Source organism: Dicentrarchus labrax, unplaced genomic scaffold (assembly GCF_905237075.1).
Source record: "Dicentrarchus labrax unplaced genomic scaffold, dlabrax2021, whole genome shotgun sequence".
Classification (NCBI taxonomy): domain Eukaryota; kingdom Metazoa; phylum Chordata; class Actinopteri; family Moronidae; genus Dicentrarchus; species Dicentrarchus labrax.
In genome coordinates this window covers 14,992,865-15,008,803 of record NW_026136721.1, presented here as the reverse complement: position 1 = coordinate 15,008,803, position 15,939 = coordinate 14,992,865, and the positions used below count along the sequence as shown (strand labels likewise).

General features: G+C 38.5%; 3 protein-coding genes, 1 long non-coding RNA gene and 1 pseudogene across 4 annotated transcripts; 3 read left to right on the top strand and 2 right to left on the bottom strand.

Moving 5' to 3' along the window:
• Positions 1–1,900: 1,900 nt before the first annotated feature.
• LOC127354410 (claudin-9-like) lies at positions 1,901–4,423 on the bottom strand. Its single transcript, XM_051384294.1, has 2 exons — positions 4,234–4,423; positions 1,901–4,027 (listed from the first exon to the last, which is right to left on the bottom strand). Exon 2 carries the CDS (start codon positions 3,809–3,811, stop codon positions 3,143–3,145), a length of 669 nt encoding a protein of 222 aa, XP_051240254.1. The 5' UTR covers positions 3,812–4,027; positions 4,234–4,423; the 3' UTR covers positions 1,901–3,142.
• A 548-nt stretch (positions 4,424–4,971) lies between these two features.
• Positions 4,972–6,503, top strand: LOC127354406 (GTPase IMAP family member 4). Its single transcript, XM_051384291.1, has 2 exons — positions 4,972–5,331; positions 5,415–6,503. Exons 1-2 carry the CDS (start codon positions 5,310–5,312, stop codon positions 6,257–6,259), a joined length of 867 nt encoding a protein of 288 aa, XP_051240251.1. The 5' UTR covers positions 4,972–5,309; the 3' UTR covers positions 6,260–6,503.
• Positions 6,504–8,129: 1,626 nt separating this feature from the next.
• LOC127355066 (GTPase IMAP family member 4-like) lies at positions 8,130–9,636 on the top strand (annotated as a pseudogene).
• Positions 9,637–11,818: 2,182 nt separating this feature from the next.
• Positions 11,819–15,879, bottom strand: LOC127354404 (GTPase IMAP family member 7-like). Its single transcript, XM_051384288.1, has 3 exons — positions 15,284–15,879; positions 15,018–15,086; positions 11,819–13,193 (listed from the first exon to the last, which is right to left on the bottom strand). Exons 1-3 carry the CDS (start codon positions 15,360–15,362, stop codon positions 12,262–12,264), a joined length of 1,080 nt encoding a protein of 359 aa, XP_051240248.1. The 5' UTR covers positions 15,363–15,879; the 3' UTR covers positions 11,819–12,261.
• On the top strand, positions 13,131–13,969 carry LOC127354418 (uncharacterized). Its single transcript, XR_007881547.1, has 2 exons — positions 13,131–13,236; positions 13,477–13,969. It is a non-coding gene; the product is annotated as an uncharacterized LOC127354418 (long non-coding RNA).
• Positions 15,880–15,939: the final 60 nt, after the last annotated feature.

The window sequence follows — 15,939 nt, the reverse complement described above, 5'->3', positions numbered from 1 at the left end:
TTACTGGACTCTCTCTCTCTCTCTCTCTCACTGCAGCGGGTTGAAATAATGTCCTAGTTAAATATGAGACACCAAGATTTTTGTATTTGATCAAACTACTGTGTCATTTGGAAGGTCAGATTAAAAGGCAGAAAGCAAGCCCACGGACTTATTTCAGGATACTTGAAGGAAGTTAATACAGTCATTACTATTATTGATCTGTCAGCGATTAGGTTCGATCATGGGCCAAATTCTTTACAGTGGGCCTCTTTAACGGGGCACTAACACAGTTTTGAAAAGGCACCCCTGTAGTTGTGTGTTTTGTTTTCTCTGAGTGTATTTTATTTTACTGGACTTTCTATTTCTTACAAGAATGAAACAGATCTATAAAACTGGTTGATTTATTCTTGTATATGTGGGCAGATGTTACTTTAAATTTCATTTGGAAAGAAAAATTACTCCTGGACACAAGTTTATGTTGCACTACCAGACATAAATGGCAATTAATTAATTAATTAATCATTGACAGTAAACAGTGATCTGTTTCATTTAAGGTTGAATAGAAATACTGTTCCATTCAACTATATGCTTTTATACTTTTGATTTTTTACCAGCACACCACTTTTATTAGGGTATTCTAGCATTTATTAGGGTACTATGAGATGAAAATTATTAATCATATTTGTTGTTATTTGTATTGGGATTTACATAGGCCTGTTAATTACATTGTTACTTACAGTAGTTAATTTTTATTAAAGTATGAAATGGAAAACTTCAGAGACCAAACATTCTTGTTGGATTTGGTTAAAAACTCAATTAGGTACATAAGTGGGATTTGGTAAAACTTTCCAGTACATAGTGTGCCTGACGTTTTTAAGGTTATTTTGTTTGTCATTCTTCATATCTAACTAGATGTTGGCTTCGTGACCGACTTTCTCATTGTGTGGGAAACAGTCCCAGATGTCACAAAGCTAACTTACATAGAATAGTCTTTATATTTGAAGCTTTCACTCTTTTAAAAATTAAACATGATACTTAACAAAGCATGAATCCTCCACATTTGTCGGGCCGGTCCAAGTACGTTTTCAAGTGCACAATCTTCATCTCATTCTGGTTTTTATTAACTTGTTATGACCCCTGTGCTCAGTGGAATAATACCCATCACGTCAGTCATCATCAACCACTTTCCTACCCTTTTTCTTTTTTATATATTATATGTAAATAAAACAATGAGCTGAAAGCAGCAGAGTTGATTCCCTTGCTCTTCCATCCTGAGTCAGTTTCAAGCGCTGCTTTTCATTTAACACACATAAGTCATAATACCTCTGGATCACTGAACACAATTATAGTAGTTCAACTAGACATATGGACATTTACCGGCAATCAAACCCTTACCTTGGTCAGGGTTGCAAATATGTGACATTGGTAGGTCAGATTGTGAGAGGTGTTTTAAACCATGCCCAAAGTGTAGATGGAAAAATCAGCAATGTATTTCAGCAGAAGGAGAAACAGTCATTATGTCAAACACTATATGACAGAAGATACAGCATGAGAGGATGACAAAAGCTGCAAACTTGTACTCAAACTGATGGCACCCATATGCTCGTTTGCTGTTGTAAACTTAATTCAAATACATTGCTCTTCACCTGTAAGTGTTAACACTGTCTTATACCTGTATATATAAATATTCAGTGTTGCAGTCATGATATGTGACAGTTCATGTTACAGAGCACATCAGTTACTTAGTGTTTACTGCCCCCAAGTGTACTATATGTGCTGTTACCACTCATTGTGGCTAATTGATGGCCGTTGTTGACCAGTAGCACTCACAACTGGTGTACGTATGCTCTTTGATAGTTTTTTACTCATTCTAGCAATAATATGTGATCTGTTTCATAGTTCTTGAAAACACAACAAGTGGTAACACACACAGTATTTATTCTGCACGTAAACACACATCACAGGGGCCTTATAGCTAATGTATAATCAGTTGTAGTGGAATACAAACACACATTTATTGTACAAAAGTGGTTATAAATTACAGTTAGTCGACACGAAAAAAGATGCAAAATGCAATGTCACACTACTGAATAATGTATACTGTAATGTTATTAATTCAGCTGTGATTTGGCAAAAGCTACATGAAACATTATAAGACTTGCTACATCTATAGACTATGTTATCCTAACCCTAATCATAGCCAACCCATTTTACTTATCCTAACCCAGTGAGAACCAAATACTTCTTTTATTTAATGGTGAGAATTAGTAAACTATAAAGTTATAGAACACAAGGTCAAAAATGTTCATGTCAGCAACAAATGTTTTTTAAATTGCATTTGTTAAACTAAATTAATACAACTATTGCTACTACTGGAAATAATATTACATAAACAATAATTATTTCTCATACATAGGAAAAAAAACAATCTCTAAAACTTCAACAATAGGGGCATTTGAACTGACATAAATAAAACGTAAAGTAAATACACATATTGCAGGACAACGGTAAAAATAAATGTAGACAAGAATAAAGAAATAAATAGAAAAAAGGAAAAATGATAGTAAAAGAAAGTAAATTTGCTTAGAAAACCCCAAATACTCATAATTATAAAAAGTACATAAACAAGCATCTGCTCTGAATTCCCACACAAATTTTCAGTGAACACACCAGCATACACTGATATACTGTGTACACTGGTCTTCTGTACACAGACTGCCCACACACACACACACACACACACACACACACACACACACACACACACACACACATACACAAACACACAAACACAAGCAGAGGCAGAGTGGAATTTGAGAAATGTAAGTCACACACATTAGTAAACATCTAAACATCTAAAATCCTCCCACAATTCATGTCAACTCCCACTCTGACAGAAAGCTAATAAATAATGTCAGTTCTATTAGAAACCATTGCTGTGCAGTTCATTATGTAAATGTATTAATAAATGTAAAACCATCAGTTACCAACAAATAATGAAATCCACATTATAACTTAAAGACACATATGCCTACACTAATTCTGCTTTTTAAGATATAAAGCACAGTGTAAGCTGAATATCCTGTAATAGATTGTGACCTTGCAGTTTCTAGTAGCTTGTGTGACGAGGTTGTTTGTCCCTCACACGTCCAATAAAATGATTTCATACAAAAGATTTCTCCGGTTGCCTCCCCTCTCCTGCTGCCCCTGGATGTGGGTTGTCCTTCGCTGCTCCTCCAAAAACGGGCCGCGTTCTTCCTACTGGTGAAGACGAGCCGACATGCAGCAGAGCACCCCCTACCAGGAGCAGCACACAGGCCCCCCAGCCCAGGTACAGTGCCGGCCCCAGCTCTCTCTTTAAAGGCGCCGCAATGTTCGGATTATAGAAGTCCCGGATGATTACATAGGCAGTCCAGCAGATGGGTATCAAGTAGGCAAGGCCAGCCACAAGGAAGAGCACCCCTGCTATCCTGCCCAGCCGTGCCTTGGATGCCTGGTTGTTGTCACCCATGCAGTGAGTACACTTGGCCCCCGCCACCCCAAGTATGAGGGCCAGGACGCAGAGGAGCAGGGAGAGAACCGTGAGGCCCCGGGCAGCTTGGGCAGAGGTGGGCAGGGCAAGGGTGGAGTCATAGCTTTTGCACTGGATATGGCCTGTGGTCTGAGACAGGCAGTTCATCCACAGTCCCTCCCACAACACCTGGGCTATGACCAGCTCCCCACCCACGAAGGCGGACACACGCCACAGAGGAGCAGCACACACCAACGCCCCACACACCCAACCCATCACAGCCAACACCAAGCCCAGCAGCTGAAGACCTGTTGTTGCCATCACTGAGGAAACTGTAGGGCGCTCTCAACGTCTAAAAAATGTTTCGTAGAAAAACCTCAGTCCAGATTTTTTCTTGTCTTTCTCACAAGTAGGTTGCTGAGAGTCTAGTACTCAGTAGGGAAAGTCAGATCTTCCAACAGTCACTTAATAAGATGTCCAGTGATTGTGAGATGTGTGCTGAGATGAGTCCCCTTCTTCTCCTCAGTAACACACTTACTGTTAAGATGACAAGGTTTTCATCAAAATTACTTTATAAAAGCACAATTTCAATTAACTAGTAAAAGATCTGAGCTGATGCTAAATACAGCATGTAATTATGCAATAAACCAATAATATTAGTCAAAATAAGAGCATTAAACTTGCTCCATCTGGAATACTAACTTCCACAGTTCAGGCAAAACCGTATTAGCTCTAAAACTTACTTTTCAATAACTTATCAAGCAGTCAGGTCCATGGACAGTGTGTTGATGGTCCTTTGTGTGTTTCCTTGTGGTGTCGTGTGATGTGAGCAGTTGCTGTCTTGCTTCTGTTATGACTGGCCAGCTTGTCCCTCTGGATCCCATATACTGGGGTGTAGGAGGGCTGCAGTGTGTAATACTGCATACTTAATACACACACACAGAGCTAGCTATGCAAAAAAAATGACAGCACAAGGACACTTTGTTACAGACATTGCTGATTGCTGCCATGTTGTTAGTCCATATCATATAAAAGTGCAAAACCACCATTCTAGTATTATTGTGGGCCCTCCTCACATGAGGGTCCCCTTTATCTGTTTTCAGATTATATTACTTTATTGTTATCCAATGGATTACTAATTACAAAAAAATGCCATGTAATTTGCAAATAAAGTAATACATGTACAAAGTAATCTGACTCAACAGTGGCTAGTAGATACTACTGAGCACCTGAGAACACTTTAACAGCATGCAGGTGGGTAAATTAAATGTTGCATTGGCTGTACAGCCACTAGATGGCATTAGAGACACTGCCACCGTTTCCACACTGCCTTCAACATTACTCTTGTCTTAGACACTTACTTAGACACATTACTAATTACTTGCAGAAGGCGGTGTGCTGGTTTTTAGCTGCCTGGTATGATGCTGGACAGTACTGAGGCTGGCAGCAGAGAGTTTGGATTCCAAGGGCATTTGTCTTTGAGTGCTGTAATGCAGTCTGATGAGCCAAACTGGTCGACATTTTTGCATACACCCTATTTATAGTTTCCAATTCTATTCTGTTATAATTCCTTGTTTTGTGTGCAACATACATTTGTATTCATGCTGTACATAAATTACATCATGTTGTATTGTGTAATGGCAATAAAAAATAACCTTAAACCTTGATTATCAATGAATGGAACAGAGTTTCATTTCTCAGGAAACCACTAAAGGCGGAGAGAGGGAGGAACAACTAGCACACGGAAAGTTTAAGAAGATTTTGTTGTTCAAAGTCAGGTTGTACCAGTGTTTCATGGTATTTCATTCTCTACAACAAGATGGAATTCAGCTCAATTAAAGGTGTGTCTTTACTTGTGTGTATATGGAGGCTTTTTACACTCCGTATGTAACCCAGGAACGTTTCACTCTATTCTTGTCCACAGACTCCAGCTCTCCGGTAACCAACGACCTGAGGATTGTCCTGCTCGGGAAGACTGGATCAGGAAACAGTGCAACAGGGAACACCATTCTGGGACGAAAAGCTTTTGTGGCAGAGATTTCCCCATCCTCTGTGACCGAGACATGTAAAAAAGAAACCTGCCATTATGATAAAAGAACTGTGAGTGTCATCGACACCCCTGGGATCTTTGACACCTCGACTGAAAAAGACCAGCTGAAAAGAGAAATAGAGAAATGTATCATGCTGTCTGTCCCAGGACCCCATATCTTCCTGCTGGTGATCAGACTGGATAATCGCTTCACAGAGGAGGAGAAGAATGCCGTCAAGTGGATCACAGACAACTTTGGTGAGGAAGCCTCAAAGTACACGCTGGTGCTTTTCACTAGAGGAGATCAGCTTATGCAGAAGTCCATTGAGAGTTATATACACAAAAGTCCTGAACTGAGAGAGTTCATCCATAGCTATACAGCTGGGTACGCTGTATTTGACAACACACGCATGGAAAACCGCACTCAGGTGGCTGATCTGTTTGAAAGAATAGACGAGATAGTGCAGTTAAATGGTCAGCATTATACCAGTGGCATATACGAAGAGGCACAGAGAAAGATGAAATCAATGCAATGGTGGAGCAAATGTGGAGACTATATGAACACTGCAGGTAATCAGTTGTTTATATTAGCAACAGCCACAGCTCTTCCAGCAGCTGGTGCTGCTATAGTGGCAGAGGAAGCAGCAGCTGTATCCATAGGGTCATGTGTAATGCTTGGAGGTGCAGGGATTTCTAAAGCCATCGGGAGGTGGATGAAACCTAAAAATACAGACAGCTAAGTGTGTCAAGCCATGAACCTTTAATCAAATGTGTGAAGTCATTCCATGTTTTGTTTTTTTCACACATGAGCACACATTCATATTTGACTTCTGTTATTGCATTATTATTGCATTTCTTTGTTTCAATTAATTAAATCTTTTAAATGTTGATGCTGAATTGATATTGAGGATTTTGCATATGGAGAACACTACTGTAATTGTTCTGTTTGATTTGTTAAAATAAAATAAAACAATGTGACCACAACCTCAAAAGTATGTTTGATGCTGTACCACAATCTGTATTATATGAAAATGCCACTTCTAAAAGCAAAAATTCACACAAAAGCATCTAGGACTCCACACAGTTGCTTGTTTGAGATAAACCCGGTCTGGGTGGATTGATTAGAGTGAGCATACAGTTAACATGACACCACAGATATCCGCCATCAAGGTGAAAGGTTGAAATTGGCGCACACTTTTGCGTGCTAATATTTGTCTGTATACGCTACAGGTAAATTCACAAAGTCAATGAATTTATGGGGAAAAAATGCATTTTTCAACCGATAAGAAAGGAAAAATATCAGTGTGTTTACTGTGGTATTTACTGATCTTCCAATCTAACTCTCAGCAAGAAAGAGAATAAAAGTGTTTTCCAAAATGCCGCACTATCAAACCTTTAAGGGCTTAAGAAATATTAATAATTTAATAACACAATGCATTATAATGCATGCTTACTAAATGAATATACTATGATGTCTTATAACAACAATCCTGCAGCATTACAAGTATGATTATAATACTTAACTAGGGCTGTTTTGCATGAAAGATAACAAGGTTTTCTGAACATAATGGTACTCGCTGTCATCATAATGTAAAGTGTGGTCATAGCTGCCAAAATGCCTTCATTAGTTAGATGAACTATCTGGCTCCTTAACAGATAAATGCTCCACTGTGTTTATCCACTAGTTGTTATAATGGACTGTCATTTGCCACTGGACAAGTACAGTGGGCATTCTACTGAAACCTGATTATAAGAATCAATATTTTCATACTAACAATTAATTATATGACCACTTGTATGTGAAAGGATTTGCTAATGTGATGAACCCACAGGGAATTATCAACCGAGTTTCAAACAGCAAATAGTCAAAGTTGGAAAACTGTTTCCTGACTGTTTATAAGGTAATAACATGTCATTGATATCAGCGTGTTTCCCTTGTCCTGTAAGTGGCCAAAATGCAGTTTTAAGAAGGAAATATTCCCCTGCCATGTTCTTTTCTTTTACAGAGGAGGATTCCTGATGGGCATGACTCACAAACTACATAGGGCCCAGGAACAAAAGGCTCTGCAGCAGCTGATCATAACAGCTCAGAACATCATTCGCAGTCATCTACCGAGGTGACTATGACCCTGCATTGTGTAATGCCAGTAATAATTAACCTTGAACGTTGATTGTCAATACATGGGACATATCAATGGAAGTTAGTCAACTCAAATTGTTGACTAGATTTCTGGTTTCTGTCTACGATAAGTGCAAATGAGTTATAATGTCAAGTCTCCCTTAAGAGTGTACGCCAAAACTGAGATTAGGGTGTCACCTGCTCTAGTATGAGAGAAGTCTTCATCTAAACTATTTTCCTAATGTTTTGAAATTCCTTGGCAACAGCTTTCTGCTCTAGATTCATTTTCCATGAACAGCGCTGTGGTGGAAAGAGAGAAAGGGACAGAGTTTCATTTCTCAGGAAACCACTGAGGTGGGTGGAGAGAGAGAGAGTGGAGAGAGAGAGGGAGGGAGGACTAAGCATACACAAGTACAGCACAGCAAGTTCTGTGATCTGGAGGAAAGTCAGGTTTGACCAGTGTTTCATGGTATTTCTTTCTCTACATCAAGATGGGATTAAGCACAATTGAAGGTGTGTCTTTACTTGTGTGTATATGAAGGCTTTTTACATTCCTTATGTGAGATGACCCAAAACCCAATAATTCACCTTAACTGTTCCCCTGTCTTCTTGTCCACAGACTCCATCCCTCCGGTTATCCACAACCTGAGGATTGTCCTGCTCGGGAAGACTGGATCAGGAAAGAGTGCAACAGGGAACACCATCCTGGGACGAAAAGCTTTTTGTCACAGGCATGTCTCTGTCCTCTGTGACTGAGACATGTAAAAAAGCAACCCGCCATTATGATGAAAGAACTGTGAGTGTCATCGACACCCCTGGGATCTTTGACACCTCGATTGAAAAAGACCAGCTGAAAAGAGAAATAGAGAAATGTATCATGCTGTCTGTCCCAGGACCCCATATCTTCCTGCTGATGATCAGACTGGATATTCGCTTCACAGAGGAGGAGAAGAATGCCGTCAAGTGGATCACAGACAGCTTTGGTGAGGAAGCCTCAAAGTACACGCTGGTGCTTTTCACTAGAGGAGATCAGCTCATGGAGAAGTCGATTGAGAGTTATTTACACAAAAGTCCTGAACTGAGAGAGCTCATCCATAGCTATACAGCTGGGTACTTTGTGCTTGACAACACACGCATGGAAAACCACACTCAGGTGGCTGATCTGTTTGAAAAGATAGACAAGATAGTGCAGTTAAATGGTCAGCATTATACCAGTGGCATATACGAAGAGGCCCAGAGAAAGATGAATTTGGATAAACAGTGGGAAAAGCGTGCAGACACTATGAGCAAAGCAGCTGATCAGTTGTTTATGGGAGCAGTAGTTGCAGCTGTAGTTAACACCCCTGTAGTTGGTGGAGCAGCTGCATCCTTGGGGTCACTTTTAATGCTCACAGGTGCAGGGATTACTAAAGCCATTGGGTGGTGGATGAAACCTAAAAGAGACACCTAAATCTGTCAAGTCATGATCCTTTATAGGACCAGTGGGTAGGATTCAGTGGCAACTAGCTGTGCAGATGCAGAACCATTTAAATATAGCTCAGCCTGCAGCATGTAGGATAAACTATGGTAGCCGCAAAACGCTCATTCTAAGGTAACGAAAACACAACAATTCTTATTTTCAGGTGATTATACACTAATGAAAACATACCAATTTATGTCATATTCCATTTATGCTAAAAGATCCTCCTGAATGTCACACCTGGACCTTTAAGCAAACTTGTGAAGTCATTTAATTTATTGCTTTTTCATAGATGAATGCAAATTCATGTTTGACTTTTGTTGTCAAAATATTATTTAATTTCTTCATTTCATTAATGTACATTCATACACAGTCGGAGTTTCACTGCTTTGAACAATAAATTAACCTTGTATAATAAATATTTTAAATGTCAATGTACACTTTTATCCTGAATTGATATTGAGGATTTTGCTTAAAGAACACCATTGTAAAAACTTCTGTTTGATTTGTGAGAATTAAATAATTAATTGTAACGAAAACCTGTGTTTGATGTTCTGTCAAAATCTATTATGTGAAAATCCCAGTAATAGAAGCAAAAATTCCCACAAAAGCTTTCACGATTCAACACAATTGAGTTCAGTCAGGGTGGCTTCATTAGAGTGAGCTGGTACTGAGAGAACCACTGTGGATCTTATCTAAACACAAAAGCAGATCGATATTTCCCTCAGGAGATAATGGAGACTGAAACAAAGCTGGAGGAAGAGTGAACATTGAAGCTGTTGAGCCATACCGGAGGTAGGTTTATTTATTGTCTTTACCTGCAGAAAATGAATACTGTTAGGTAATTTTACAAAGGCAAAATAGCTGGTTTATTTAAAGATATAATCACTACCTACATTACAGATCATATTTTACATAATTTAAGAGTTAAAAAAAACAACTAAATTTTTAAACTAAACATAATTGAAAATGTAGGCATGTTTACTGCTGTGGTGCTTGCTAGAGTTAGGTGAGTGATCAATAATACTCTCATGTCCGCAAGCTAAAACTCATCTTGTTTATTTGATCCATGAAAACCCATGGTATAAGAACAATCAGTCTCCTCTGGTTGCCTGGCAACCTCACAGTGATGACAAGACTTCAGGAGTCAGCTGAGCCAAGACTCATCAGACACATAAACACCACACATTGCCCTTTTTATACTTAAATGTTTGTCAGCTTTAGAGTTGCTGGTTGGCCGACCTTGTTTCAGGCCAGCTGTTTGGACCAGTTTCCAGTCTTTGTGCTAAGCTAAGTTAAGCTAACTGGCTGCTAGCTGTAGCTTCAAATTTAACAAACAGACATAAAAGTGACATTGATCCTCTCATCTAACTCTCAGCAAGAAAACAATGTCAAACTTATACAATGCATAATAATGAATGTATAATAAATGAATATATTAGGCTTTCTTATTACAACGTCCAAGCACAACAAGTATGAATATAATACTTTATATAAGATTATATTAAGTTTAGTGTCAAGGAATTGTGTGGCATTATGGCATATAACATATACGACACAAATAAGTCCTTTATTAAATGCGAAATGGTGTGTTGCACGATGTAAGTGTGAAAGTGAGAGTAGACTTTCCTGTCTGTTGTAGTCTGTAAGCAGCAGCAGCTGAGTCCCACTCTGGCCCTGACTTCAGAGGCACTAATTGTGTGAGTGTATAACCTGTAAATTACATTATTATTTAAAACATCAATGCAACAGCTCAGGGTGATGCAGGTTTTAATTTAAAGTTAACTAATGTAAAACACAAATACCAAGTCATCGCTGTATGATTATGAATACAATTATTGCTTTGAAAAAGTAAATAATTTAGTACTTGGATAGAACTTTTACTTTGAGTTTATCAACTCAACCATTTTAAGGTAGACTATACTTGTTAATAAAGAACTTGGTATTTAAGAACATGCAAATGGATTTATTTTACAGTCCTATATGTTTGTACACAAAAACTTTGATATGATTGATTTCTGAAAACATTGCATAAGCACCAATGACACCTCATCAGAGCACAACAGGATAGGATTGGTAGTATATGGTATATAAAGGAAGTAACTGGAACTCATCAATGTATTCAAAGAAGCTTGTTGTACCCTACTATTTCCTAGTGGGTAATTATGTACAGTGTGTATACTGCATAATAAATAAGTAGGCTACTTACTAACCATTTATTTGGGTACTTTCTTAATAAGGATATTTTTATCTTCTACTTTCCTGATACATTCCATGTACTTCCTTGCTAATTAATTAGTACTTATTAGTAATTTTTTTATGGGTACTAAATAGTTTCTTGGTATATCTCCATGTACTTACTAAGTAATAACTTTGTACTTATTATTCTGTTCTTTTGGTACTTTTCTAATAACTATATTTTGTTACCACAGTTTCCTAGTAAATGTCTGGTAATTAGCAGACTGTAAATTAAAGTGTTACCAAAAGCTAAAATACTTTTACTTTGATCAATATATGGCTGTCCAACCTACATCCCACCATTCTAAGGCCTTTCTTGGTCATGCGTGGTGGAGCATAGTGATTGGTTGCTCTGTTTCCTCACTTAAGCAGTCGGTTGACGTCTACCATTGTCTCTCATTTCCTTAAGGGAAATGAACTCGTAATGTTACTAATAATAAAGCGAGAGCAACAGCACATCATAGTTTAAATAAAGAACGGTAATTAATCTGCATGGATATTTTATTTGAGCCATTATCACATAAGGTTTAAAAGTATAGGTTGTGCAAACATTTATTTACACAAGATGAGATCTATCAGCACAATATGTCAGTAAGTTTGAACATTATTTATTACAATTGAAACTGTTTCTCATAAACCAGAAAACATCTGTTCAAGTATAACTCCTGATGTGGGTTTCATATTTAAGCTCCATACAATAAATGAGTGAACAGAAAACAAATAGAGAGAAAACAAGTATTGCATTTCACACCGCTTGTTTACAATAAAATTCACATACTTTTGTTTTTGCAGAAAGTTGTGTCAAAACTCATTTGGAAGCAGAATGCCGAAAAGGCCCAAACAACATCATTGATTAGTTCTAAACAGTAAATAGTAATGTGTGCAGTACTAATACTGCAGATGGATCAGCATGTCCTTCTCACTACTTATACTGGAACACTTGTTTTGGCTTTGCATCTCATGCCCTTCCATATACAAAGGGCAGCTATACCACATAACACCCCCAGGATGAGCACAGGAGCTCCTAGAGCCAAAGCCACTGTTAGTTGTGCTCCCACTGCTATAACCATCCCAGCAAACACCAACACAACGGCAGCAGCCGAAGCCACGCATATATTCTTTCTAGTAACCTTTTTCTCCTTTTTTCTCTCTTTCTCTTTCTTCTCCCTCTCAGCATCCCACATTTTCTTCTCCTCCTCTTTCTTCTCTTCCTCCTCTTGTTTCCTCTGCTCCTCCTCCTCTCTCAGCTTCTTCTGGGCTTTCTCATACATCTCGTTGGTGTAGTGCTTCCCCCCGTTATCCTGTACCATTTCCTTTATCATGGTGATCAGCTCTTTGACCTGTACTTCGTCATCTGGGTCATTGTTGTTGAAAGCATGGTATCTGCGTCCAAATGTAATCGAGAGTCTCCGCAGCTCCTTGCACTCCTTCAGAGCATTGTCAGCTTTGGCCTGATCTTTACATGTAAACAGCATGATAGTGTACATGGAGGCATCATCTCCAAAGTTGTCCTGGATCCACTTCACAGCGTTTCTTTCCTCCTCGGTGAACCTTACTCCGAGCCTGATCACCAGTAGGAAAGCGTGAGGGCCTGGCACTGACATCTTAACACACTCCTCTATTCTGGATTTTAATTCTTCCTCTAAGATGCCTGTATCAAACAGACCTGGAGTGTCAATCACCTGGACCAAAGTCCCATCCACTTCTCCGCTCTGTGTTTCGCAGTGTTTGGTCACCGACATAGGGCTCGGGTCCTCTTTGAAGGCAGGTCTCCCAAGGATGGTGTTTCCTGTAGCACTCTTTCCTGATCCAGTCTTGCCCACCAGGACTATCCTCAACCCTCCAGTCAAATCCAGAGCTGGAACGGCAGATGCAGAATTAATGTTGAGCACAAGACAAAAGTGAATCATTTGAGTGTTTTTTCCCACATTAATCTGCAGTTTTGATTTATGGGCACTACTTGGGTTGCATTGGGTTGTATGAACATTTTGTATATATCGCTCTAGTATAACTTTATATAGCCTTATATTCTTAACTATCTCTGTTACATGTATGGATTTGTGTGTGTGTGTGTGTGTGTGTGTGTGTGTGTGTGTGTGTGTGTGTGTGTGTGTGTGTCTCTTTCTCTCTCTCTTCCCCAGTCCTGCAGGTGAGAGGTTGAAGATTGGAAGATTGGCTGCCAGCCTGTGAAAAGAGCCGTGGATTGGCTCACACTCCGGCCAATCAGAGACGGAGTGACCTTTGAAAAGCCTCTCTCTTGTTTTGCTCTCGCTCTGACTTTGCTTTGTTGGGTAGGAAGGTTTGTGGTGGGGATTAGGGACTGAGGTAAGACTGGGGTACCCTCTACATCTACACACGTAGAAAGAAATTGTTGTCACATCAGGTCATGGGTTGTTGCCACTGTTGTACTTTTATTATTTTTAGATGCTTTTTGTAGGCAAGACAGTCAGGCTTTTTTTCCTTTTTTTCTTTTCACACAGATAGGGTTGAGCTAGGCCCTTTATGATTGTACTTTGTTTGTTTTATTTGGCAAAACCCCACAGGTCCCTCTTCCCCCCACATTGTTCAAACCTACATTCGTTGTTTACCTTTTCACTTAAATATTGTAAATAAATCCCATTTCTTTGACTCTCACATCCTCCTGAGTTCTTCTTTGTTGGTTGTCAGTGTTAATGTCTCTATGTAAGTGGAAACATAACAATCTCTGTAAGGTAAAAATACTACAGGACACCTCAAACAACAAGTAATAGTGATTAGTACTCTCATTATTTTGCATTTTTAAACCATGGAAGTAAAACGTTCCCAAATCCTAGATACAGTATTTTTAGTTTATGACATCATCCTAATGTAAGTCTATGGGCCGAGCAGGACCACACAGGCGGGGCCAGCAGGAGAAGCACTATAATGCGCATGTGTAGTGAGCCAAAACAATTTCAAAAGTGCTGGGTGAGTGATTTTCATTCAAATAACTGGGGACCTTTCAGCAATCTGGTATCCAATTCTTATAATACTGCACAATTTTAAATGTTATAAAACCTGCTTTGCAAGTGTTTTTCTTTTTTTTATTATTTATAGAAATTGAATATATTTAACACATATTATAGATCTCAAGGATACATAGAAAAATACTGAATGTAAAAATAACTTTAACTTTAAGAGGACTGGAGTTATCAGTGTCACGTTAATAAAAGAGGTTTTCCCCGACCATAAACAGTCTGTGGTTGTAAATGTAATAAACTGCTTATAAAATTCAGGCTCCAGTTGCCCTGCTACTCTTTTGCAAACAAGATAGTAAGTGGATGAATGCTCTTCATAAGGGATTAAAAGGTGCAAGAACTCATAAGTCATTAAGTGACTAATAAGCAGTTAAGTCTGATACAGATATTAGGAAGTCATTAATAATGTAATAGTCATTCATTTTCAAAATGTGCTGAAAGCAGCTACTGTAAAAAGAGCTAGTGATACCAGAGAAGAAAAATAGGAGACAAAGGGATTTTTCACTACCTGGCAACCCAAAAGTTGATGTGAAAAACATGAATAAACTACGTATTCACATTAATAAAGCCATTAGTTTAACTTATAAAGCCTTCATACAGTGTCCCTTAATAGAAAGTGATATACAGATATATGTATGTCTAACCATACTGAGAGATTTCATGAGAGAGACAATGAATGAGCATACCGTCAAAGTTATTCAGACCACACCCATCAGACCGAGGTAGAGTTTTCTTCTTTTCTCGCAGTGGTATTGCTGTAATATGAAATTATACCATTGAGACCAACAGGAAAAAAGACTATTAGTCACTGACTTCATTATCAAGGTCTACATTTTTTTTCTTTTTCCCTCTGGTGATCTTTAACAGTGTCACAGTAAGTGTTACATCTTCCAGTGATCACAGTTTTTTTTTGGTTAGTTTTTTTAGCCTTAAGTCAGATAGATTGTCTTACCTTCAGCCATTACTTCAGATCTACCTTTTCCAGCTCCCAGGTGGCCAAATGTACTGTTCCAGGCCTGAGAAGTGAACATAGACAAGCTCTGTGGCTTGACACTTTCGTGTTAGTTTTCTGGGAAACTTCTGGAAGCCTGGCTTATGCACACAGGGGGCTTCCTATTTCCTTGTATTGTCTTTAGTTTACATCTGACAATGTGCATCCCCACAGAGGCTGTCCACAGTTCTCTGAATATGCTGAGCAGATTTTCGTGGGCATGTCTGGTATGTTTTAGAATCACAAGAGCAGCATTCAAGCTCTATAACTGATAAACTTCAGGTTATCTTAATGAGGCCTGGTTGTTTAATAGGAAGGAAACAAGAAACCTCTGGAAGACATCACATCCTTCTATTGATGTTGTGTGTTAAATATTTTAAACATATCTGTACAGTTCCAACATACAAGCAACATATAACCTTTTGAAACAGGTTGACCTATCAGCCTTAACTAATATTAATATGTATTTGTTTCAAATATGATTATGTATCTACACATTTCTTTCTGTGACATAACAGACTAGTCACGTTTAAAAAATAGATGCTAAACATACAAAAAACAATCATAAATATACTTTTAAAAAGTAGAAAAATTAAATTACCAATGAATGACAAGAA

Coding starts and splice junctions, on each gene's coding strand:
- LOC127354410 (XM_051384294.1), bottom strand. CDS start 3,811: ATGGCAACAACAGGTCTTCAGCTGCTGGGCTTGGTGTTGGCTGTGATG.
- LOC127354406 (XM_051384291.1), top strand. CDS start 5,310: ATGGAATTCAGCTCAATTAAAG. Junction 5,332..5,414: donor GGAATTCAGCTCAATTAAAG/GTGTGTCTTTAC, acceptor TCTTGTCCACAG/ACTCCAGCTCTCCGGTAACC.
- LOC127354404 (XM_051384288.1), bottom strand. CDS start 15,362: ATGTTCACTTCTCAGGCCTGGAACAGTACATTTGGCCACCTGGGAGCT. Junction 15,087..15,283: donor ATCTGAAGTAATGGCTGAAG/GTAAGACAATCT, acceptor TTCATATTACAG/CAATACCACTGCGAGAAAAG. Junction 13,194..15,017: donor TGGTCTGAATAACTTTGACG/GTATGCTCATTC, acceptor CTGCCGTTCCAG/CTCTGGATTTGACTGGAGGG.